Raw genomic sequence first — 25,127 nt, 5'->3', positions numbered from 1 at the left:
ACGCTCGGTTTTCTGTGTTTATCACGGCGTCTGATACACTCCTTAACTGTTTAAGAGGGAAGCAGATATACTATGTAGAATAGTTTATATGTAATGTCATGGTCATTTGTAGACAGATTGAAGAATCATGTGAAGATTTATGCTCCGTTCATGTTGTCTGAGTATTTGTATAGTCAGATCCAGAGGAAGGAGAGACAAAGAAGTCTTGCTGGCCGTGCCTCGGAGTCCTAACTGGCAGACAGGGGTTGGTCCCTGTAATTTGCCTTTACCTGTAACTGTGCTCTTAGCACGTTTCTATCTGACGGGTCAAAGAAGAACGTTAACAACTGCCCATCAGGATGCAGAAAACTTACGGTGAAAAAGCCTTAAACGTGAGCGCTTTGCCTTTCGGGGTTCACAAATGCGGAGTCAGGTTTTGTGGTGCAGGAGAGACCGTTGCAGTGATACGTGATGCAGCAATTTCCGAGGCATCACACAAATGCAGAGATCGTAGTGCACGTTACATCGATTGCACAAACACAGACCTGTACGTTTTTCTAGCTTTTATTCAAACACATAGAGGAACATTTTTTCAGGATTGATTTACTAATGGTATCTGTTGCTGTTGAGGCAAATCTCCTATAAAAGAGAATTTATATGGAAGCAGAGCGGGTTAGATTCCTCATTAAGATGTCCGGTACTGCATCTGTCGTTTAGCAAGAACTCTAACCTGTAAACTGCTGGGGACATTGCTCATAATGCGTGCTTTGTGCGTACCTCTACCAAGCGCCACATTTTCTTTTTAGTTTGACAGAAATCAGGCCCTTTCGCTACAGGTTCCTGTGGTCTGTACTTTTCTTTAAGGCTTTTCTTTAGCAGTTTACAAGACTGGTACTTTTCTGCAGTGATTGCCACGATCGTTTACTATTTTACTGGCATCTTCTTCAGATATTAAAAAAGAAAGAAAAAAAAAAAAACAACCCGACCCAAAACCTGCAGCAGCTGAGCTCCTCCTATGGCCAAAAGTAGGTACATCAGAAACACTCCGCTACCGCAGTGGGGAACAGTAGATCTCGGCGTTGAGCTGGAGCGACAAGGCAAGCAGAAACTTGGGCAGCCATGAAGCGTTAAACATTCTTTCCTTCAGCGTCGTTGCCAGCAACACGGCCATGTCAGGAAAGTCCCTTCACAGTTGCTGATGGTGTTTTGTGATCATTAATTTTACATTGTGGCTCCTTGGTTTCAGGCCACCCTGACCAGTGGTGTCAGTTCTTTGATGACCGTGAAGTCATTACTCAAGCATCCAAGCTGAAAACCGGGACTTCGCTACACGGGGAGAGGATTTCGGTCCTTTCTGCTGCACGTGCAGAAGCATAGCACCCCGCGGGGATGGCTAAAGCTCTATTTGCCATTCACTGTTCATCATAGGTGTACCCGCGCCTGTCAGTATTTGGAAAACAAAGTTATGTTATGGTCATACAAGTTCATCTTTTCGTTCTGTACGTAGTTATTCGCAGAGAGGCTAAAAGAGTTCCTGGACAGCTTGTCAGCATCACAGCTCCTCGAAATATGAAATCACAACTGTGTTGCAGGGGAGAGGATATTTTTCAAGTTCTGAACATTCAGTCAAACTACTTAGAGTTGGAAAAAGGAAGTAATGTCCGTGTCAGCTGTGTGTAGGTATTCGTGTATGTGATATTGATCTTCTGCGTTTGATCTTATCTCTCTTCCTCTTGGAAAAGACCAGTAAAACACGGTAATTCGAAACTACCTGGACACATCCTTCCACCTTACTGTTAGGCCCTGAAGTCATAACCTCCTGACCTCAGAGGTTGTGGGTCTAGAGCTTTTTATCCTCCCTGATTTCTCAGTATCTGCCCGCTTCCTCCCGACACCGGAGCTTTGTTATATAAGGAAATTGGGAACACCGACCCGCCTGTCCAGGGCCAGCAATCTCTGCCGGAGATAAGGGCCGGCCCCTGCTCCCCTGCAAGGGGAATGCTGATTTTAAATGGAAACGTGCGCCCGGGGTGTTTGGGACAGCTGGAGAGGCTTCGCGGTGGCCACTTAGGAGTGCACTGACGGAAGAAATGAATCTACGTTTTTACTCGGATACAGTCATTTGACTTTTTTTAAATGAAAAATATACCCTCAGACTTTTGCAGCTCAAAAGAATACGTATAAAAATCAGAATGCTTTAAAGAGGTCTAATGCCATAAAGAATTAGGAGGATTAATAGCAGTATTGATAAACTGCTTGATTTCTTTTGTAGCTGTTAGCTTCAGTCTTCTGCTTGTTTTCTCTTAACTCGTCTTTCTGAAATGCGGTTTTGAAGACCAGATGTCAGGGGTTAATATTAGAGATGGATGTTTGAGCTAAGCCCTACCTGCGAGGCAGCGAGCTCCGTGGAAGTATTCGGCATTGAAGGGAGAAAGAGAACACAGTAATGTCAAAGCCAAGCAGTGTCATTCCTTCTAAAGATTGTTACTAGACCTCTGTCTTGACAGAGTTAATTTTCTAAAGTGCCTACTTGTTTAGTTTCACTGAAACAAAACTCAGTAAAATAAGAGAACTGACTGGGATATAGGTAGGCGAAATAGGACAAGAAGTTTAAAGCAATAGATCGTGGTGCATCGAGTTAAAAGACTAAGGCATGCATTGTGTTGAAACACAAAAGTAGTCATTAAGACATCTGCCTTAAAGGATATCTGTATTTACAAAATAATAATTCAGGTGTACTTCTGTAATTTTTATTTGTCTAGAAATCTTCGTACGTGTAAGAATAACGCTGTTTGAGTTTGGCAGTGGTACTGCTGGTAACCCTCACAAATAACGATAGTTGGAACAAATATGATAAAACTAAGTATTTGTAGGTTGTTTTTTTTTCTTTACAAAGTTTGATAGAAGCAGAAAGCAAGGTGAGAGAAAATTTAAAGTATTTCAAATACGATTACATGAAGTAACTGGTAGGAAGCATCTGAGACTGGTCACATCCATGGGATGTGCTTGAATAATTTCAAGTCCAGAATCCAGGTCAAATAAACTTCTCTTTCAGGGCACACAATCTACCTTACAAAACCTTAAAAAAAAAAAAAAAGTATATTTGTTTTTCACTGTAACGAATCTGGTGCTTAGAGGAATAAGCAGGCAAATGTTACTGGAGGCCAGTTCTGCGTCCAAGGGAAATGTGTAGCTGGATAAGAATGCGAGCGTCCCGTGGCAGTCATCTGCAGGCTTCTCGACAAAGAAGAGGCACCATCTGTAACAACAGGGCTTCATGTGAATTTCTGAACTCCGTCGCTTTCTTTTGAAGCGTATTTCTCTACCGTTTTAGCTTCGTTGGTAACAAATAAACAAATTCCTATTCCTGTGGACTAAGATGGGGGGGATTGGAATAGGTCCCTAAATATCTCGGTGACGGTAGGAGCACAAGAACGTCTCGGATGCAGAAATGGGAGGAAGGGCTGTGCATTAAAACAGAGGTGGCAAAATAATATTAAATAGCAAGAGCTTTCCTTAAAAGTCCTAGTAATGAAATGGTAAACATACTGTCTGTTAATTAATATCTCTCGTTCTTGGAGTACAATTCTGAAGCACCTAAGATGGATTAAGGGAGGTAAATTTTAACTTATGTACCGGCAGTTTAAAACATATTGTTGATTTAATCTCATTGAACTGCTCAACAAAGCGCAACTGACCCATATTGCTGAACAGAACTTGAACGGGCAGGACCAAAGAAGAAGAAGAAACGCCTGAAAAATAAACTATACGGTAGCAGACATGCTGAAAGCTTCATGTAATAAGCAAAGAAGAAGCATTCATAAAACAAAACAGTAATTCCTTTCCAGAAGATTAACCAAATGGAAACGTTCAACACACAGGACTGGTTAATTAATAGTCAGATCCATCATTTCACTGTAGGATTTTCCATTTAAGAAAGAGTCGCTCTTCTTAAAACAGAAGTAGGTAAAATGATTGAAGTTGCACTACTATGGTTTAGTTATTTTAAGTCACTTTCAGGTTTACGTAATACTAAACTGACCCTCTTTTCTTAGTGTGTTTCAGGCCTTTAGGATAATTTTCCCCTTCCTCTTGTTACCGTGATTGGTAGAGCTCTTGTTAAATATGATCATCATCACATAGAAACTCCTGTTTCTATAAATCCAGCGTCTGAAGTGCCTTGCCACGTGCATATACATACAGTTGGCCTCAATTATTATTGTTCGGTGATAACTTACTTGATCCTTACAAAGTCCCCTATAAATGCAGCTTCACTCATGAATTATTCTCCAGTGCTTTTCCGTATGAAATTTATACCACGAATGTTTTTTTCCTTAGTAGTCGTCTTGGGTTTTGAAGTGGCAAAACCAGTGAAAATAGTAGCTTAAATGTAGCTTAAAGTCATTTCCTTCCTTCCTTTTCCTAGGAAAATAGCATTAAAGGCGTGTCTGCCCCGGCGCGGGCTGACAGAGCGCGGCGCTCCGTGGTGGCCGTGCTGCCGGCCCGGCCCAGCGTGGCCGCGCTAACGGACCCCTGTGCGGGCCCACCGCTGGCTGCGGTGCTCCTCAGAGCAGGTAAAAGCAGCGCGAGTTTCAGTTGCAAAGTTTAAGTCTTCAGCTGGGTTACCACCACCCCCACCCCCCCAAAACACAAAAAATCTCTTAAGGGTGAGGGGTTTGGTTTGGCCAGCGACGAGGAGAGCCGCTTGAGAAATTGTAACCAGGCTGTGAGTTGGTCCAGGACGTGTGGAGTTTCGATTCAGGAGTCATTTTAACTTAAACTTTTGATTTGTACAGAAAGCAGCAGAGCTAGAGCAAAAGAAAGGATTCATAGTACAAAACGGCAAATCGTTTCAAAGAAGAAACTGTCCCCCTCAAATTCAATATTTCTTTATTCCTGTTTTTTCCTCCAATGTGAAGCAAGAAGGCATTTAACTCCGGTATTAAACTTCGGTGGCTCAATGTCATGCCGTAGTTCTTCCCTACATTCAACAGGCGTTGATCACATTATTTCTCATTTAGTCTCTTGCCTCCCAACTGTGCTTATGCTAACTGTAATGTCCCTTTTCTGCCACCTAAAGGAAGGAGTGCCCCGTGGGTTCTTCCCCAAAAAGCAAAACCTGTTTTCATCGCTGTAGGCCAAGCTTTTCTCCCGGGTTCCCGGTTGCACTGTCTCATAATGCAGTGAGCAGAGGAAGAGGACAGTGTAAAACCTCATCATAAACTGTGATTTTAACCCTGACATTTTAATAGAGGTGTGATATATAAGTAATTTGGAAGGAATTTTTTTTTTTTTTTTTTTTTTTTAATCGTGGTTGTCCAGCACATAGGCCCCAGTCCAGCAAAGCACTTACATACATGCTTAACTTCAAACATGCGAGGAGCCGAAGTCAAGTATGTGCTCAAGTACTTCCTTTGCTATATGCTGCCTGCCAGTGACGCACCGCCGGGTGTTTGATTTCGACGGTAGCAGGTGAGTCGTTTTATAAATCTCTCCATATTACGAAGTGATTCCACGACAACTTTTCAACTTGAAATAATCATTCCCGGGGTTTTTGGCGTGGGATGAATTAAACTCCCTGTATTCATACATGGGTTTGTAGTGTCTGTATTTTTAAATGTTTAATTTCACCTTCTGGCTATGCCAGTTCTCAGAGAGGCCAGATTGTTGGGGTTTTTTTCTCCGTGTGTGAATTTGGAGCGGCAGCGAGAACTTAAAACTCTGTCCCTGAGATAAAAAGGTCAGTCGGTATCAATCTGTGGGGAAATCGTTCAGACTGCCGAGAATTTCTTGCTGCTTTAAGAGCTTATGTTCTGTTGGGTGAAACAAAACCAGGTATTGAGATTATCTGATGGATGAGTATGTCAGTCCTGGCAGACCGCCTCCTTTTGAAATCCTGTAGATTTTTTCCTGCTTTTAAAGAAATAGAATTTTTATTTTTTTTTTTTTTTAATTAAAAAATCGGACGTGAAGAAGAATAAATGAGAGACAAGCCCGGGCGCGTATACGCCCTTTCACAGCTGGGGTTTTGGCAAAGTGTCATTCCCGCTGTTAAACATGGTGACCTTGCTGCCTATGATTTACTAACTGTTTTACAAACATTTCCTCACTCTGTGAGGTTTGATATGTTCTCCATCCTCAGCAGCTCAACAGAGTCACTCAACCACTGAGCCAAACCTGCCTTTGTTTACAGCTTTTCCGGAAATTTTCACAGAGAAAAAAAACTTTCTCCTTTTCCAATGTTTTATTTTTAAGTCAACACTTTCTATGGTTTATTTGTGCAAAGCAACATTCGGGTACAAGGTATTGCACCGTATCCAAGTGGGAACTGCTGCCTTTCTAAAAATAAATTGGGGGTCATGTGAACCAGTGCAGAAAAATCTAAAGATACCAAATATTACAGGACCTTTACATTTGGTGGTTCTTTTTTCCATAATATTCTGGGCCTGGATTTTTCTGAACTTTTTTTCCCACATTAGTTTCTATAATAGAACATAACGTAAAATGATGAAACACAGGAAGGAATCTTCTTTTAAACAAAATTATCAGTGTTAAAAATAACAATCCTATTTTCCCTCAGTGTGCATTTTTTTTCTTGTAAGGGCTTTATTTAGTAGTCTTGCTATTAGATATAGCCAAAGAGTCCAGTAATATTTAAGCGGCATTTCATTTAGTTAGTTAAAGCTTAATTTTCCTAAACGCTCGTTTGCCTGAAAGTCCCGTAGATTTCATTTCACGTCTTGGGTAGGGAACTCAAGAATGAGGGTGCTTTGGAAGAGGAAATCGGACAGCTGTGTCTGCTTCTTTGCGTTGAAACTTAGCGCAAATTAAAATTAGAATGGGATGGGAATGTTTTTATTAAATGTTTTCGCAGTGGAGATACGTTTCACGGAAACGTCCTTGTTTTGAAGACAGTGTTTCTCAGGGTCAGGGTGGAATTTCTAGTGAAAAAGAGGAGACGAGAATAACCTGGGCTGCTCGGGCGAGGGCACGGGGGCTCCTCCGCGCCCAGGTAGCCAGTGGCTCTCAGGAGCGGGAATTTCTTTCCCTTCTCTCTTTCCTTTAACGTATACATTCATGCAATGTATTTATTGTTTCTGCTGAAAATGCTGCTGGTTTGAGCGGCGGGGGAGACGTGCTGTGAAACAAAAGACTGGCCTACGAAAATTCAGAGTTCTTTATTCTGATAATTATATCGGTTCTCTGCAGTTTCAGAGTAAAGGGATGAAACCAGCAGGCTTATTGAACTTTTTTTGTTTGTAAACTTGCAGTTGATGATACAAGAGGTAAAGACGTTTATAGGAGATTGCGTCTCTCAGGGGGTGTACAGGTTACCAAGGACTGGGTGTTACGTTTTAAATCTGCTTCCAGATGAGAAACCTGTACTTGGTTTTCAGTCCTGATCAGTACATTCTCTGAGCTATATCCCACTGCATGTATATTTTCAGTCCTATCTGAATAATAAATGTTTTCTTTGGATTTTATATCATTGAAGCAGGTTGATGAAGTAAAATTTAAATGACCTACAAAGGTGTCGACATGGAACTCGTGCACAACAGAAGTGGACGCTGCCCAAATACCTTCCTTCTTGATACGCTTGCGTTTATATGCGGCGGGTATATTACATATATTGCATTTTTAATCCTGTGAAATACAAGTGAATTATAATTCTAAATCTTCCTTTTAAATGCATTAGATTATTAATGCTGTTAAAGGAAATACCCACAAATGGAATTACTTCTGGAGGGTTTGTTTGCTTGTTTTAATCACTCGGAATCACTCATGCGTTTGAAGTGAATTTCTGTACCGGAGTACCGAGTCACAATGACAGACAGAACCTTCACCAAATGAAAACAACCTTTATGTATTGATGAAAAATGCCTTAAAAGCATTATATATCTATAAATTATAATTAGTAATTTAATATGTGTTGCTAAATGACAGTGTTCTAATGAAAGCTGTAAGGAAATAGTTTTGAATAGTGTTTCCCTTCGGTTTCTGTACGTATAGGGGATGGAAAAAAAAAAAAAAAAAAGAAAAAAAATCTTGAGTCCATTAGAGCTCTGTAGAGGCGCAGGCGACAGCAGCGTGCGGAGTGCCGGCTCCTGGCTGCTGGGAGCAGGGACCGCAGGGCAGTCCTGCGTCCCGCATGGCACATTCCCACTCTGGGAAAAAAACTGTTTGCTGTTTCAGTTTTCTGTACAGTGGTAGTATGAAAAATTGAAGAATAAGCGGCTGTTATGCGGCACAACTTGTTCAGAAAAGTGGTTAAAAGGGAGTGGAAGTGGCAGATGAGTCTTGAGTTCGTCTGTGTGAGGATCAGGAGCTGCGACCGCGTGTTCAACACGTGATCGGGAGCATTGCTTGTGACTGCAGGGGATCACGATTCTGTCCATCGCTTTTAAGAACGAGCCTTCACTCGAATTCTCGAGGGTATCGGATAAACTGCTGGAGTTCTTGTTTTGTGCCTGTCCTCTAAGAAGGAAATATCACTAAATTTGAATTTCACGTTGTCATTTTCATTCTGGTTTTATTGCAGGTGTTGTGATTAAAACACTGAAGACTTACTAATAGATTCCGTGATGTAGTTTGCGATTTAGTTATTTATTTTTTTCTCACGGGATTTGCTGGGATTTTTCCTCTCTCTGAGCGTGCTCTTAAACTGTTCTTGTGGAGTTTGGAGGTTGTGTGACCTCGCGCCAGGAAAGGCAGAGTGGGTGTACCAGCGCGAGGGCATGGCGTATCGTGCCAGACGTACCTCGGCTGTATCTTGATTTAAATGCATAGTTCTGGTGATGTTCGTCATCCCGGAAACGAAGAGAACAATACAAGCAACGTGTTTGGCCTTCCTCTTGGTTGGCGAAAGAAGCTATTGATTAATATCTTCTTACAAAGTAGATGTCCACAAATGAAGAAACTAGGTACGACTCCTTGACCGTAGGTATGTTTCGGAGGCAATTCCGGATGAATCCTGCCCGAGGGGAGAGAGGTGCGGGAAGGAGAAAGGGAAAACAATATACTTGCCCGTCCCTTGCTGTGGAAAACACAGCAGCCCTCGAAAGGGCTGGCTGCCGACTTTCGTCAGCTCACCGATGCTCTCGGCATGCTTGTGGTTCGAGTATATGATCTAAGTATCGCAGAGTGGTTTTGTTGCTATGGGAAAAGTGCTAAAAAAGGCTGTATCTCTTGTAGAGCTCAGATCCTTTGGGTATTTAATGTACAATTTCTGCTAAGGACACTCAGAATTATACCTCTGATTCTAAATTGCTTAAATGTTGAAACATATGGTCTTGTGTGCTGTTCACTAGGAAACAACTGTCTGTATCCAAGCTGCCAAATTCAAATAAAGTCAGGCTGCAGAAACGGGGAATCTGCAGCAGCTCAGCAGAACTTTAAAAAAGTGTTTTTACTGAAAGGCAAACCTGACGTATAGAAAAATGCTAATTAGACTAGCGCCGTATATCAGTAACAGATAATTAAATGTTAATAGCTGAGAAGTTTTTCAATTAAAAATGAACTGTTTGTGTCCTCTTGATTTCTTCTGGGGGCCAGGTTCGTGTAGCTGTCGTTTGTTGAGTTCTCTGCTACAGTAATCATTTTAATAAAATGCAATTATCTGCATAATTAATTTCTTTGACTGCTCTGCTGTGTCCTTCTTTTGCAGAGGCCAGAATGTCAAAGATCAAGTAGACTGGGAAAAATAAAAAATTCACATCGTGGAAGGATATAAAAAATACTTGGAATTTCAATGCATGGGCTTCTATTTATCTCAAATGTCAAGGGCAGTGTAAAATGTATTTTTAAAATGTGTTTTTGTATGGTTTGAGCCCATTCTTGGCGTAGTTGCGAATCTAGAGGGGCCATTGTTCTTTGAGAGAGTTTGAGGGGGTTTCTTTGTACAAAGTGACAAAAAGAAGACTTGGAGTACTGGGCTGCCATTGTTCCTGTGCGGCGCTGTAAAATTTGATTTGAAATTAGGACCTCAGGGCAAGCTCTTCAATAGCCAGTTTTTATTTTCTGCCAGCATTTTAATCACTCTTGGGCTTAAAGTGGATGACCAACATAATGCCTCTATGTTTAATAGAACAGTTCATATCTTGAAGGCCAGTTAACTGAATTCAGGGATCTGTCATCTGCCCAACATTAGTCTTTTCTGTTTCCTGTCTATTTATGAAGATAGCTCTCCATTCCAGCCAGCTCTCAAAGAAGAGCAACTCTTTCTTTCTTTTTTTCCCTCTTTTTTTTTTTTTTTTTTTTTTTACCCTGAATTTCTTCAGTGTACTAACATCTCTTTTAGTGATCTCTTAAAGGAGCCAAGCGGCGATGCTGCAGTGCAGACGTGGTGCGGACGCGAGCGCTGGCTGCAGCACCAGATTGTATCAGCGCAACTGCCGAATTTCACCAGATGGGGCGAGGAGGAAGGGACAGATGGAAGAATCAGATTTCGCGGTGAAGTAGGATGACGGGAAGGGAAAAGTGATACGGTGGCCTAAGCCTCACACACCTCGTTGGGATTCACGGCGCAGAGACGTGGGAGTAGGGAAACGAGGAAAATGGGGGAAGAAACGGTGGAGATTTTGAAGAGCTGATGCCCGAGTCGTGTGTCGTGCTTGGGAGACTTGCAGACCAACGGTGCGAGTGCCAAGTGTTTTAGTCAAATTGCAGGGGGGGTGGGTTGGTGTCTGTGGCTCATTTAACCACTCCGGAGGGGTTCATACTGTGTCCCGGGTAATTCCTGCCCCTCTTCGCTGGAGAGGTGGCCTGGCTGTCAGCTGCATGGCAGGCGTGTGGTGAAGCTCTCAATGTTTGGGGACCTGTAGGAGGCAGCGTCGCGGGCAAGTGTACACCGATGTGCTCACGCAAGAGAGGACAAAGTCAGAGATGTATTTCAGGTTTAGACGCAGTTAGTAAAGTTAGCAAATAGGAGGCTTTACTGGTTTAGAAAGGAGCTAGTCTGGGAGCTGTCATTTCTCCGGCACCACTCAAGAGGAGGTCCTTGCACCCTGCTGGCATCGTGCCCCGCACGTACCCTCGTCTGAGCACACCGTGGCAGCGGGTCCTGCGAAGGGAGAGCAGTCCTACTGCTTCTGTCCTCACCGAGGGCGTCAAACAGAAGCTTGCTGGGGGGTCGAGGTGGTTATGAGCAACGGTGACTTGCCAAAAGGCAGCAGTACTGTGCAAGTTACACTTCCTTAAAAAATAATCATATTTAAGTTATTCTCTAGTGCTAGATTGAAAGTCATAAGGATTTGAATGGATTTTACTTCAATAATTCGATTTGTGTACACAGAGCTTCGTGTCCACCAGCCGGTACCCCCAGACTCTTGAGATTGCTGTCATGAGTGCTAATTGTGACAGTGGTGGGATGTATCATTAGGGAAGAGACTTAAACCACTAGGCATACATAGACCACTAACTAGTCATCAAATGGTAATGACTTCTGATTGGGTTCGAACTGGTCAGAGCTGACACCGGTAGCCTAAAGCAGAAGGGAAACTCTTTCATATCCCATTACTAATTATGATCTGTTATGCATTATTATTAATTCCTAGCAAGCTTAAATTTGGGGTTAGTTTGCCAGAAACGAAACGACTTCTGGCACAGATTACGGTCTTCAGAAATGGCTTCAGTCATAATCATCTGATGTCTTTGTTGTCTTTATTTGTACGTAACGGACAGAATCTCGCTAGTGGTCAACACTCCTCCTTGTGCAGATGCAGAAGCAATAGTGGCTCAGCAGAGCTGGAGAACTGTAAGAGGTTAACATATTCAACATCGTCAAGCACAGCTTTTCATTCACTTTCAAATGGGGCTGTGTGGGTGGCTCCACAATGTGGGAAACGCTTTTCATTGAAGAATCTGAATATTTTGTAAGGAAGTGAATAGTTGCAAATAATCTTTTCTGTAACACTGAAATAAAGAACAAATGAGCTATTCTCAGAAAATACTGAAGCATTATTGTCTTCAGTCATTTAACAGAGCTATACAGAAAAAATATTCCAAACTTGACAGATTCATATCCTAATCTTTTGCTCCTTCATCAGGAGACTGTGTAGTTTGTGTAGCTGATATCGGCTAAAGGAACGCATTTGGTTCAGCACGGCATGAAAGTAAACGTTTTAGGAAATACAACTCAATTATCTTTAATTGTAAATGTCAGATAGAACTGCAGTAGTCAACGTGTGGCCCATGGACTGGATACGTCCTCAGGAACGCGCAGCAGCCCATGTGTCCCATCCGTCCGGCTTCCGTGGTAGAGCTGCTGCAAGCCACCCTCTTGTCCGAGGCTCTTCCCCGTCCCGTGTCTGAGACGGCATCGTGGGCTTATGTCAAAACGTTAGATACCTGTTGTTTAAAGATACAATTTTATTTTAGGAGGGAAAAAAAAAATTAAAAGATGCCACATTAGAATGGTTGAACGAAACAAGAAATTGCAGTAGTCTCATTTTCCTACCACCACCTGCTGGAGATGTGGTTTGAGATCTTTGTGAAAAATGAAACAAAGCAAAAAAAATCAATGTAATGACTACAGGTGCCATTTCCTCTCTTAAAAGTAATGTTACTTTCAAGTTTCAGGCCACAAGATAGACAAGATAAGACCTTTCTGTGGAGAGCTAAAGCAAGCAGCACGTTCTTGCTGTGCGCAGAGCCGCGGGCTCCGGGGGGCTGCCCGCTGCGGGGCTGGTCGGGGGTCCGGCAGCGCCGGGTGCAGCTCTGGGAAACGCGACGGAGCCCCCTGCCCCGCCGAGCCTCCCCGTCAAATCCCGGATCCCCTTTGGAAGAGCGACGGGAATGACGGGGTGTGAGAACAAAACTTTGCTTTCATTATTTCACTGAGGTGAAGGAGTTCTTTCCCTGACGTATCTATTAAACGTGTTCCTGCCTGTGGGATTTAAAGGACAGGGCCAGGCTGCAGGGCTTCCCGAGCCGTGGCCCGCAGCCCCCCGGCTTTCTCGTCTTCAGCAGTGATGCAGCAGGGATGGAGTGGTGCTTTCCCGCAGTCTGCGGCCGTAAAGCACTGCAGAAATTGAGGGCAGCGGCTCCAGCTCCGCGTCCATCTGGGTCCCCGTATAGATACGAAGGATCTCCAAGGCGAGCCTGAGTAGGTCAGCGTTAGCCTTAACTAAACGTGATTAACTTTGTCCATCTCCTGGTGTATTTCTTTCCAATCCACTCCAGTGCTTGATTTAATTTTCCTTTTATGTAAACTCAAAGATTTAGCTTCATTAGAACGATTGCGGGGACTCGCTGCCCATGGCCTGATGGCTTTCTCCATCCCTCCAGGGTTTTCCTACCAAACGCTTGAGGCGGGTGAGGTGGGGGGAAAATTTAAGCAGGGCACAAAAGAGCTATCAAGTCAAAATTGGTCAGAGAGGCAATCTAGTAGGAATCCTGCTTGGAAGAATGAGCAGCAGGTTAGATCCCGCTGGGGACTCGGTGCTGGGGCCGGGGTTCCTGGGGCTGCTCGCGGGCGCTGGGGTCTGCGTGGGCAGCTTTGTGCCTGCTTCCCTGAGCATCCTGCCTTTCGGGTGATCAGGAGATACTCCTTTTCTTTCTTTCTTTCTTTCTTTTTTTTTTTTTTTACTGATTAGAAATTAGTTGCAATATTATTTTGGAGAGATTTTGTAAAAACAAAACCAGTACGTGCACTTGTTCTGAATTGCCTGCTTTGCCCGTCCGCAGAAGCATATCTTGTGCTACGTGGGCCTTGGTTTGTTTTCACCTTTTATAACAAGTTCAAAAACCGGTCACAATTTTCTTCAAGTTTTAGGAGATTAATACCGTTTCGGCCATTTTAACCACCATTTAAAACTCGTTTTCTTATCCAAAAAGGTGACTTCTGGCTTTTTCCACAGTATTAGATCTATCATATCAGAGTACTTTATTGAATATTTTATTGACCGTCTGCTTGCCCTACGCTAACCTGCCTGACATCCAAAGTTTCTCTCTCTCTGGAGATGCGATGTCAGTTCTCATTAAGCAGCTGAGCGTGAATTTTCCCTTCGTATTTCCTGTGAATAAACTCCATCCCAGCAGGCAGACACTGGGCCCTGCCGCATCACGGGGGCGTCCAGAGCTGGAGCCAGGCGTAGGCGAGGGGCGGATTTAAGGTGGTCCAGGCGAGGGTGTGCTGTACGGCACAAGTATTCTCCCGTCGGGGCTCGCGTCAGCAGTTTGTATAATTTCGCTTTACACGAATGCAAAGGTATTGAAGAGGAAAATTTCTTCCCCTGGCAAGTTAATTACTTGACTTCTCATGGAAGGAAAGCTTGAAGCAAAAGCGAAGAGGAAAGTACATCTTCTGCTTAAATCGGGCAATCTACCCAAGAACATGGATCTGATTTACCGAGCAGTTGCAGTTACAAGTGCATTTTAATTGTCTCCCTTCGTTTTCCAAAATTTGATATCTGTTATTAATATTTCATTTTACTTTCTGCGTGACTTCCTTTTTAAAATTTAAATTGTGCATTTTCCTTCTTTCTAGCAAACCAGCAAATTGTGCTCTGTCACCATACGGTTTTATGGCCACATAAAGACTTTGCTTTGCAGCGTCTGCTCTTGTTGGCCATCGGTTTTGAGAGCTCCGCACTGAACCTGACTCTCCCTCAATAATGTGCCCGTGGTTTTTGCTGTGCTATGTGACATTTACTAAATAATTTTAATATGAAGTAGGTATAAATCTTTCATAATTCTGTAGCTGACATGGTTGAAATGGTGGACAACTTCATTATGTGCTCTCCTTCGTACGTGATGATGGTTTGGCAGAGTGATTACGGCATCTCTTAGCAAGCAGCCGGGGGAGGGGAGGAGAGAATTTTATTCAAAGCCGTAAAATATTTTGGGCCGGTTTTCATGGTGTGTTATTTTAAAATACTGCATTTGTAAACGGACTCTCAAAATAATTAGAAAATGTGTTTTCCCTCCAGAAATAAAAGTTCACACCAGAGCCTACCGTAGGACAGCTTTTGCATAGTAACTTTGCCTGAACTCTGCTATTGTTGAAAAGCTCTCAGAAAGAAAACAGATTTGGAAGAAGAGATTATTGTTTTGTGGGTTTAGGTAAATTTTCCTTGTTGTGGAGTTTCCTTGTTGAAGACACAAATAGAGTTGGTTCAAATTATATCGCTGTGATCCCACCGTAGGAGAGATCTGCATTCACAGCACCGCATCCCTAACTCAAAACGCAGCAAGAAAGGGAGGAAATCTAATTTTGTTATTGTGGTTATGGAGGTCTGCGGAGAGGTGGGTCCACGGGGTGCAGTCCCTGGGACACGTACCGGTTAGAAAAGCTTCGGCTTTTTAAAGCCTTTCTTTTTTTTCAAACGCAGTGTCAGATGTTTTAGGTTAATTTATTTTCCTATTAGTTTTTGCTAATGATACTAAAACCTTTTTTAAAAGCTTTCCTAATTAATGATCTTCTTGCTCGCAAACAAAAACTATATTGTCTTTGAGAAGTGCCTGAGTATTTTAAAACAACAGGCTGTTAGTAGGTTTTATTGCCTCATGAATTTAGGGTCAACACACCTATTATTTGCCAGAGTTAATTTGTGCCGGGTTATTGACTGTCTGGGTTGTTGGGGATATCTGACTCTTGTAAAAGTTACACTCATCTCAAATTGTTGCAATTTTATTCTTTGTGCTCTACTTGCGTGGTGCCACGCTGGTGAGCTAATAAAAGAAGGGACGCAGTTGTGCGAAGGCGAGTGTGTAACTTCAGGCTCGGGAGACCAGGGCAAAGATGACTGTCGTTACTCTTTATATTCCTTCTTTCTAAGGCGGAATTGTTGTAACTTGCCTTTGGATAAGAGGAGGGAAAGACAGCTGTCTAAAAATCATAAGGCATGGGAAAATGGACAAGATGCTGATTTGCAAAAGTGCCTAATTAGGCTTTTCAGGTGGCTCTGACAGTTCGGCGATGTGTACCAAGGTGTGAAGTGGGGCCAGTTGTGACGAGCTCAGCGGCACTGAAATAACACCCCTTGGGCTCTCCAAACTGGAAGCACAACAGATAGTAAAACGTGCAGTTGATTTTAAAAATTTCATAAGAAGCCATCCCTCCTGTGTTTACAATTCCGAAATAAATTACAGTCCTGTAGAATTGTTACTACTTCTGTTCCTCCGAGTGTCCGCTTCCATCACAAATCCGAGCCGTGTGTCCTTGTGGGGTAAAACGCCGGCTGAAAGAAAAGCCAGTCCTTTTCTGGAAACCAGCCTTCAAATAAGCAATGGCAAGCCAAGGTCTCCTGCTGTGTCATGCCATCCCAACTTCAGTCGATAAGCAGGTCCTCAGCAGAATCCAAATTTGTATCAGCAAGTCGTGACCTGTAATGTGGGGATTGGAAAATATCCAGTTGTTCTGCAGGGCGTACCGGGAAGTGGTGCGTTTCTGCCTAGGAAATTCAGAGGAGCGGTGAGCTTAATCACGTTGTCCCAAGATTTTCCTGGTCAGATCTTTTCTATACGCTCAAATATATTATTATTGCTTCGGGTGAAAGTAATGCATTTCTAGAAATAACCTTTGCCTCGTTCTGGGCTGATAGAAACAATGAAAAATTATTCCTAAGCGTGCTGGATCTTCTGCAAATCCAGGGGACGCTCGGCAGAAACTAGTTCTGTAAGAGAGTTAGTACAGTCACTTCGTATTAAAAAGTAGACGGATATTCTGACCTCTAAACCCGGGACTGCTGAGCAGATGACAGTCTAATTCTTTGCTTCATTTCCAGCGAGCTCTGTCTTTTGGCTCTCTGCAGTGGATATTTATTGCATGAGAAGGGGGAAGCATCTGATACTGGTTTAAGACGATGAGTTTTGGAGTTTCACTGCCTGCCATAGCAATTCTGAGGACGGTATCTAAGAAACTAAAGCATCTGCGACGATCTTGCACTTAGCTGAGCCGCACAGGATCTTCTGTCGTGGTTGCTTTATAAATAACTACCCCAATCCTTCCCGAATTATTTTTACTGGGGTTTAGCGGGTGTATAGCTTTTTAAAACTGGAAAGCCAAAGGCTGGCTCTGTTCATTTTCTCATGAAATTGTAGCCAGAGCAGTAAATTCATAGCTAAGCGCTTACTCATTGGCTACTGTATTATAAATAACTCTTCACCTTGGCCCTCTTTCTCCGGCCATTATTCACTGTGAGTGGTACTTACTCATGAGCACAGAGCAGCGGAGAAGCAAATGATTCCGCTATCATTACTCACAGTTTTAGTACCCTGGCACGTGAGGAGGGCTGCTTCCAAACGAGGCGCCGCTCTCCTGGAGGAGGAGTCGCAAATTTTCTCGCCTGAGAGGACTATATTTGCGAAAACCGCCCCAAGGAGCGGCTACCGAGTCGGTGCTTTCAAAAGGCAAAGCGGAGGAAAGCGGGGAGAAACTCCGGGTATACACACGGGATGTTTGGAAGCGTGTACCCCTAAAAGTGGTGCTGCGGTTTATCCTTGGGCTCCGTCGGAAGCGCAGAGCTGGGGAGCGCATTGGGAGCGGTGATGGGAGAGCCGCCACCTCCTTCCTCCGGCTTTCTCCTCGCCATTACACTGCTTTGCTTTCCAAGTGCAAATTATCTCAAAGGTTCACAGCTTTTGGGAAAGATTCCAGACCGAAGGTCATCTTTTCTGGGTGGTTTATTGGCGGGCCTGTGTTTGCCCACATCTCCAGTGTTTACCAGCTGAGGGAGTTTATGAAATTTTGATGTAGGAATTAGGTTGTTGCTCATCTTGTACCTTCTTGCTCATATTATTGACAGTACCACTGAACTGCTGGAGGCAGATAGCATCTCAGTGATCGCTGTGCTATTTCAGCTCTCCGCCGCTGACAACATCAGAAGTGTTTTAACAGGGTTTTAATGGGCAGCCTCTGTAGTTCCTTGGAGGGTTGCAAATAGCTGCCGTGAAAAACCTTTTCTGCCGCTCTGAGCTGACATGCCCTCCTTTCCTCATCCAGCTGCTGCTTGGTTCCACGGCTGCGGCGCTGTTGACAAGCACTTCTTATTTGGGCCGGGCACGGTGCAGACCGGGCAAGCGGAGTAAGCTCCCGCAGCTTTCGGGTGAGCTGCGAAGGATAACGACGCGGTTGTGAAACCGCTGGGAAGAGCAGCGTGGTGAGATGGCAGCCCCAACGGCGTTGAGAAATCCCCTCTCCTCCTCTGATCGCTCTTTGAAAGAGTGACCGCACAAGTTACAGCGCTGCGCGAGACGGAGCTTTCTTCTCCGTTTTGTTGCTCGCAACGTATTTCCGACGATACCCCAGAGCGAGAGTTAATGGCTTTGAAGAAAACGACCTTTATTTTTTAGCAGAAAACAAAAAAAAAGGGGATAAAACAAATCGCTATTTCTCAGGACAAAGCCTTAATTTGACGGCAGCAGTTTCTAGCTGACTGGTTGCCTTGCTCTGCTTGTTACCAGCAATGAGGCTCTGAGCGCAGCTTTCTTTGGACTATGTAAAAGCTTTCTCCTCCCTGTTATGCTTAATATAACTATAATGTGCCCTTTATCACACTTCAACTTGAGTAATCCCGGGTTAGAAATAGTGCATAATACCCACGGGAAAAAGCACTGGAAATGTACGTTATAAAAAACATACAGACGAAGCTCAAAAGATCCACTGACATGTAAATTTAATTAAAAAATTATAGGTTTTCAATGAGGGCTTGTGTCTTCAATTTACCGGTTTCCATGACTTCTTCAGAAAAAGTGTTTCTTTTTGCATTCTTGGTGGAAAACACGCTGAGGGGTATTACAGTCCCCCAGAAGAGTATCTATTCTGTCTCACAGAAAAAAAAATAATTACCCAAAATACGGACACTGGAAATAAGTAAGAAAAATATCCACCTTCCTGTTTTGTTGTATTTCTATCCTCTTTAACAAAAGTTAAGCTTTCCCGTAACCAGCATTGCGTGGAAAAGCATGTCCTAGCTGTGCCAATAAGCCTCCTTTTCATTGCACGTGCAAATTTTAAGGTATTTCAGTTCTTTCCATAAAAGGCATGCTGAGATTGGCTAACAAGAGCTAAACCGGCGAGCGGGCGAGCAGAAGAGAGCCGATGGCCAAAGGAAGAGGCGGGCTATAAATAGGGATCGTTATATAAAGTGCCACTCTTCAAAGAGGATTCTGGCTTAAATGAGAGAATCCCAAAGTTTTATTGAAAATCTTATGAATTGCTCCATCTGCTGCATGTTTAAAGGAAGAAATCCCCACCTTCCCTGGCGATGGGTTCCCGGGGCCCAGAGCGTGCCCTGCGAGCAGCCCGCTGCCTCGGGGAAAGGCACAAATGGGCGAAATCCAGAGGTTCCCCTCTCTGCCCTCGCTCTCAAATCCAAAGTGAAAAGTCAAACTTGAATCCCTTGGCTACTAAAGCTTAAAAGCAACGTCTAAAGGTCTTTGAAACTTGCCAAGATTAAGTGCTTTTCTTAACTCTGTTCTTCTCTGCTTTCACCAAACCCGATCACGAGATGAACTACTTAAATTATCAGTGTATTATAAACGCTACTTCTGCTTAATACCCATTATTTCGGTTTTTAATGCAGTAAAGGCGGTGGCTTTTGCGGTGTTTTATTAAGTCCGAAGCAGCTGTTCAAAGGCCCAAATCCTTAGGTTAAAGGAGGGAGAAACCCCCCTCGTTCGTGGCATTTCAGCCCCTCGGTGAGCGGAGGAGCCCTTCAGAGCAGAGCTCCGCCTTTCGCACTTCTTCCTGCCTTCGGGCTCGTGGGTTCCGCTGCGAGTTGCAGCACTGAAAACCACTGCGGTTTTTGTTTCTCTAACTTAATTAATAAATATAATTCATCAGTAGCTGATGCCTTTCAGAGTGGGTTTTCCCTGAGTCAGCTTACTGGGGAAGAGGTTCATTATAAATTTTAATTAGGAAAAAAAAAAAAAAAAAAATAGGCAAGCTTCTGATGTGGACTTGCCTTAACGTAACATCTCAGCCTAGCTTACTTGAAGAAACTTGTAGCCAAAATGCTGTAATCTAGTTTATATACTTTGGTCAGTGTGTAAAATGAAAAAAAAAAAAAAAAATAAAAAGGGAGTTTAAAGTGTTTTATGAGCAAGACCAGAACTTGCTTGGGGATTATCTGTTTTAAATTCCGGGACTTATTATCAAAACAGAAATTTCTAAGGGGTACTAACCTCGCATTTGGAATTACAGAATTAGCGGTATTTGTTTGACAGCACACTTGAAGCGGGAGAGCTTTATAATCAGCTGTGTGTTCGTGTGACGTTTTCTACGCTGCGCACGTTATGTATCGCTACAGCTTATCCCCCCCCCGGCGTAGGTGCGCCCGTACCTGCTTGTTAATGACCTGAGGGGGTCTCCTCCAGGGGTTCGCTGTACCTGGTGCGTCGCCGCCCTCGGAGCCATTAACAAGAGCCCAGCGTGCCTTGTCCCTCGGCCCTTCTCCTTCCCTTCCCACCTCTCCCCCTGCCAGAGCGAGCGACCCCTCGCGCGGCCGTGATGACGCTGATGCTGCGCGGTGTTCCTTTCCCTTGGTTTCGTCTTGGTTAGGGGAGGAAAAGGGAGCGGGCGATGGGTTAAGTTCATTGTTTTGCATATTGTTTGTCACCTTTGTTGGTTCGGTTGATGCTTTGAAGTTAGTCTTGCATTAGTGTTGTGCCTTAGGCAAAATTGTTTACTGCTTCGCTGTTCATGTTATTTCGCTTGCTTTTACTTTCGGTTCTATTTCATAGTTTTGCCCTGCCAATTTGGATATAATTGTACGAAACTTTGCTTTTGGTTTTATCCTGTAGCAACTTCTTACAGGAGTCATCCTTTGCTGTGCAGAAAGACACTCGTGTGAGGAAAAGGCATTGGGCTGGTCGCCTTCTTACCATGTTTCCCGTTAACAAAAATGTAATATTTTTAATCATTTCTTAACATGTCGTAAACGAGGTCAAACCCAATTAGAAATCAGAGTCACATTCATTCAAAAGGGTAAATGCGATGTAGTTATGCATCTTCACCCGGGTGCGTTATCTGATTTCAGTAAGTTACGATCTGCCTGCCGGAGCCGCTTTGGACCGTAGATCCATACGGTGAGATGTAAGGGATGTGACTGCATCGCTGCAGCTTTCTGTTTCTTTAACATCGTGGAACAGAAACCAGCGTGCGATTGCACAGGTTGTGCCTACTACTTGAATTTTTTCTGTCTCCCTCCCTTTATTTCCATGCAGCGGTGCCTCAGGTTCCCCCCGCGCTCACACCCAGCTTTGCCCTTTTGTTCTGAGATCAAACGGTGGCGGGGGTGGCAGGGGCAGAAGGCTGCCGGCCTGACTGGCACTGCTGTCCAAGGCTCAGCAGGAACATTTCAGCCGCCACTTGGGCAGGATGGGCGGGATGCAGAGGTAAAAGAAATATATTTTTTTTCTGCGTATATATTTTTTTCTATACGCCGCATGCCTGGGGACAGGCAAGGTACTGCACAGCCAATAAAGAGTACTGCCCTGCCTCGGGGTTGGAGAGTTTGCCTAGAACTAGACCTCGTGTGTAGCTCTACGGGTTAATTCACTGAAAATAGCTCCTAAAATTTCCTTACGCAGCTTGTGCTTCTTCAGCGAGTGAAGCAAATGTGAGCTGCGAGGTCTTAATTAAAAAAAAAAAAAAGAAAAGAAAATGTCTCTCGCGCTTCCCTGCGAGGGTTCGCGCATTCGTTGTGAGGTTCATGCGCTGTCCCGGAGCATCTCCTGCATCTGCAGGACGAGGGGCTGTCCTGGGCGCAGCACCCACCGCCCGCGGTGCCGGGACGGAAGCAGGCTTGAGACGCGCGTTCATGCTGTGTAATATCCGTTCGTATTTACGGCCTGATTCTGAAGCGGACTAAATGTATAAAATATGTATGTTTAAACGACGTATTTGGATCTTAAAAGTCGCTCTGCTGTTAATGCGCTTTTAAGAGTTTTCATGACGATGTGCTTAGGTAGCAAGAAAGGGGGCTCGCAGGAACGCGCGGGGAAGGTGCCGTTGCGGCCGATTCCTCGGCCGGAGGAGGCAGGGCTGGACCACGGCCGCGTGCTGCCCCGGCCCCTCCGCCGCGCTGCCACTTCCCTCACCAGTTACTTCTGACTAGAGCTAGCCCCGGGCGGCCAGGTGTAGAATACAGATGTGATTAAGGATGCTTCTGGCTTTGACGGAGGAGAGGCTGTCCCTGCTCGCGGCTGTCCCTGCTCGCGGCTGTCCCTGCTCGCGGCTGTCCCTGCTCGCGGCTCCGGCCATCTCTGGGCGGGCTCTGCCGTGGCTGCGTGTTCTTCAGCGACTAGAGATAAAGCGCCTCATCCTGCAAATATCTGTAGTCACATGCTACAGAGTTTTTTAGGCAAATTTTGTTTAAGCAACCGTCGGAGGAAAGCTATCAAAGCTCAGTTTTGTTTCTGGAAATCTCGGAATAGTCGTCATAGGTTCAGGGGGATGAAAGCGGTCATGTGTAGCGAAGCCACGCTGCTGGGCTCTTGCGTTCAGGAATTCAGAGGGGAAGGAGTATCCTCTCCCTTTCATTTACTTTCACTGCTCTGTCTTCCTTTAGGTCTGGCAGTCTTGGAACCAGCCAGATCGTTTCTAAAATGCAATATTTACCCTATGCCACTTACTCCGAGTCTGCATCCTCAGTGACAGAATTGATTCCGTTGGTGCTGCTGCACTTTTAACGTTACCTTTTATGTTCATGTTTGTTCCAACAGAGTGGCCACTAGCACAGACGACTTGAACTTGTATCACCCGCAAACTGACAACGCTGGAGCCACCAGTTTGTCATTATCCCTACTAGTGTATCTGATTTAATTTTGCGACAGTGGATTAATTCTTAAAATTGCAGTGCTTTTTGCTCGTTAATGGTCAGTAAATGATTCGGGGTGGGGGTGGGGGAATGGAATTCATCAGTTTTGTAGTCGTTTTAATTCTTCTAGTTTTAAGTTGTTCTATAAATATGTCTTATGGATGTAGTTTTACTAGCTTAAAAACATCTAATTGAAAACAGTTGCTTAAATCTCTATGGATCAAGAAGGCAGTAATAAGCAAAGAGAGTATCTTATCCCTGCAATCCAGAAACGCTTAGTGACTGGTATACTCGGTGCAGGGGTAATCAGCTTCTCGTTTCATCTAAAAACCTTAGCTCTTTTGGTGTGATTTAGTACTTCACCAGCAGCATGGTTTTTTCTTGTCGCTCAGATTGTCAACTAGCGAAGCAAAAACATAAACCAAAATGGCATAAGATAGAAAAACGTCTTTAAAATATTTAATTGGTTTATGCCGTCTTGTTGTGTGTATAGTGTGTTCTGTTACATCGCTGGGCTTCTGAGAAAAAATCATTAGGTTTGCCTTCTTGTAAATTAACATTTTGTTGCACATTACGTAATGTTATTCTTGTGACTTAACGTTTGCATCAGGCGGGACTGATCTCTGCTGGTCCGTAAGGTGCCCGACGGATGAACCCCTCGCGCTGAGCTGAGATCAGCCTGTGCGTTAACCTACCGATGCTGCTTGTGATTCCCAAACCAATGAGCTCCAAGGGATAAAAACTCGGATATGCGTATCTTCGCTTTCTGAAATAGCTACGTTCTGGGGGGTTGGGGTTGGCGGGGGGGTTGTTGCTACGATTCGGGCTTGGTTCCTTGTCTAGTGTTTGTTTAATGGCAGAAATTTAGGTCCTTTCTAGCTTAGGAGATGTCATGGCTGTAGATCCCGTGCATGATAGTGAGATACTTAGATTATTTGACACGCTGGGTTGTGTTGGGAATACACTTACACAAAAAATATCGATGACCGCTCGGGTGGTTGGCCTTTTCTAAAAAGCTTATACCTGCCTCCCTCTGGCTTGAAAAGTGGTGCCATTTTCCAAAGTGATCCTCAGAACGTGCTCTTACCAAACCTGGGAAGTCTGTAAATGATACACGGCTCGTTTCCAGGCCGGGAAGCGAGGCGAGGAAAGCCCGTCTGGGCTGGAGGAGAGGGAGTGCAGGACCGCAAATCTCCCTGCCTGCCAGTGGGCAGTAGGCCAGGTTAGCTTAGGTGATCTCCAGGGATCGTTTCCTTGAACACCTGTGTTCATTCATAGGGCTAGAACTGTTCACATGGTCGGTTATAGCATCTCATTAGGAGTCATAATTAATGGAGGTGGTAGTTTCACAAATTGCAAGTATACGTTTAATTGTGCCCTAGCTTGCGTGCATCTTACCGCTTAAACGGGCAAATGGTGACATGGGCTTTCATGGGGAAACGACATCGCTCAGAAAGCTTTGTCATTTTCCTTTTTTATTCATTTGATTTCTAAACGTCAAATAATTTCCTACAACTTTATTAATCTGCAGCATTAAGAAGTTGCGATAGCGTAGTGTCTCGGCGCGCGGGTGGTTTGGGCAGACTGCCTTCCCGCACACACTTGTGCAGCTACAGCGTCTTATTCTTTGTTCAGGACTTGAAACGCAGTGAGAGTTCAGCCCCTGAAGTTTTTTTCCTGAGTCTTTTTGATAAGCAAGTAGCACTTCACACAAGCCCATTGTTAAAAATCACTTGCTGGTTGGTGGTTTAAGAAATGCGTAAGTGTATTCTGCCCATCTAAAAGCCATCCGTTACAAAAAATAATCAGACGTCCTTTTTTCTTGTACATTTGTGTCATTCTGTGAATCAGAAGCATTTTATGTACTAAGGGCAATGTGCTTTGCTTTTGGAATTCCCGAGTTTCACTCAAACCCTGGGGTATAGTTGGTTCAGGAGACCTGAGGTGACCTGTAAATGGGAGCTGCTGTGTCCCTCTGCTGCTTAGCAAAATCGTTTTAAAGAGAAATTGAAATACGGCGTCCAGATACAATATGATAACTTTTTAATCCAAAGAGAAAAGCAGTCAGTATTTTTATACTGGTTGACCTCTTGAAAGCACATTCACACATTAATTATTTCTCACAGCTTTCCTCTGAGAGGATGATGGGCAGTTTCCTCATTTGTAAGTGACAAATCTGAGACAGAAAATAGAGTCGGGTGACTTTCTGAACCCGAAGAAACTCCTTACGCCAGCAGGACGAGAGCTGCAGCGTCCCTCTCCAGGCACTGGCAGGGACACCGCTTTGACCGCTGAGCTCTCTCTGCAGGCAGGAAAGGTGTGGGACAAAGTTGTAACGTTTTTGCCCGTTGTTTTGCTCACGATCGTGTGCTGTCTCGTTTGTGAACC

General features: G+C 44.1%; 1 protein-coding gene across 3 annotated transcripts in view; it reads left to right on the top strand.

Annotated features, from left to right (window-relative positions):
- The window catches only part of BCAS3 (BCAS3 microtubule associated cell migration factor), a gene marked incomplete at its 3' end in the record, with an annotated part of 391,462 nt that overhangs the window by 238,765 nt on the left and 127,570 nt on the right, over positions 1 to 25,127 (top strand). Inside the window, exon 23 of one of the 3 annotated variants that reach the window (XM_082493343.1) lies at positions 22,645 to 22,751. The exons of the other annotated variants lie outside the window; for them this stretch is intronic. Within the exon in view, the coding sequence (XP_082349469.1) occupies positions 22,645 to 22,670 (26 nt within the window). Of the gene's footprint in view, positions 1 to 22,644; positions 22,752 to 25,127 lie in introns of those variants that run through there. 3 annotated transcript variants of the gene reach the window in all.

Source organism: Vanellus vanellus, assembly GCF_965231255.1.
Source record: "Vanellus vanellus genome assembly, chromosome: 19".
In the NCBI taxonomy this organism is placed as follows: Eukaryota; Metazoa; Chordata; class Aves; order Charadriiformes; family Charadriidae; genus Vanellus; species Vanellus vanellus.
This window is presented reverse-complemented; position numbering and strand designations above follow the sequence as displayed.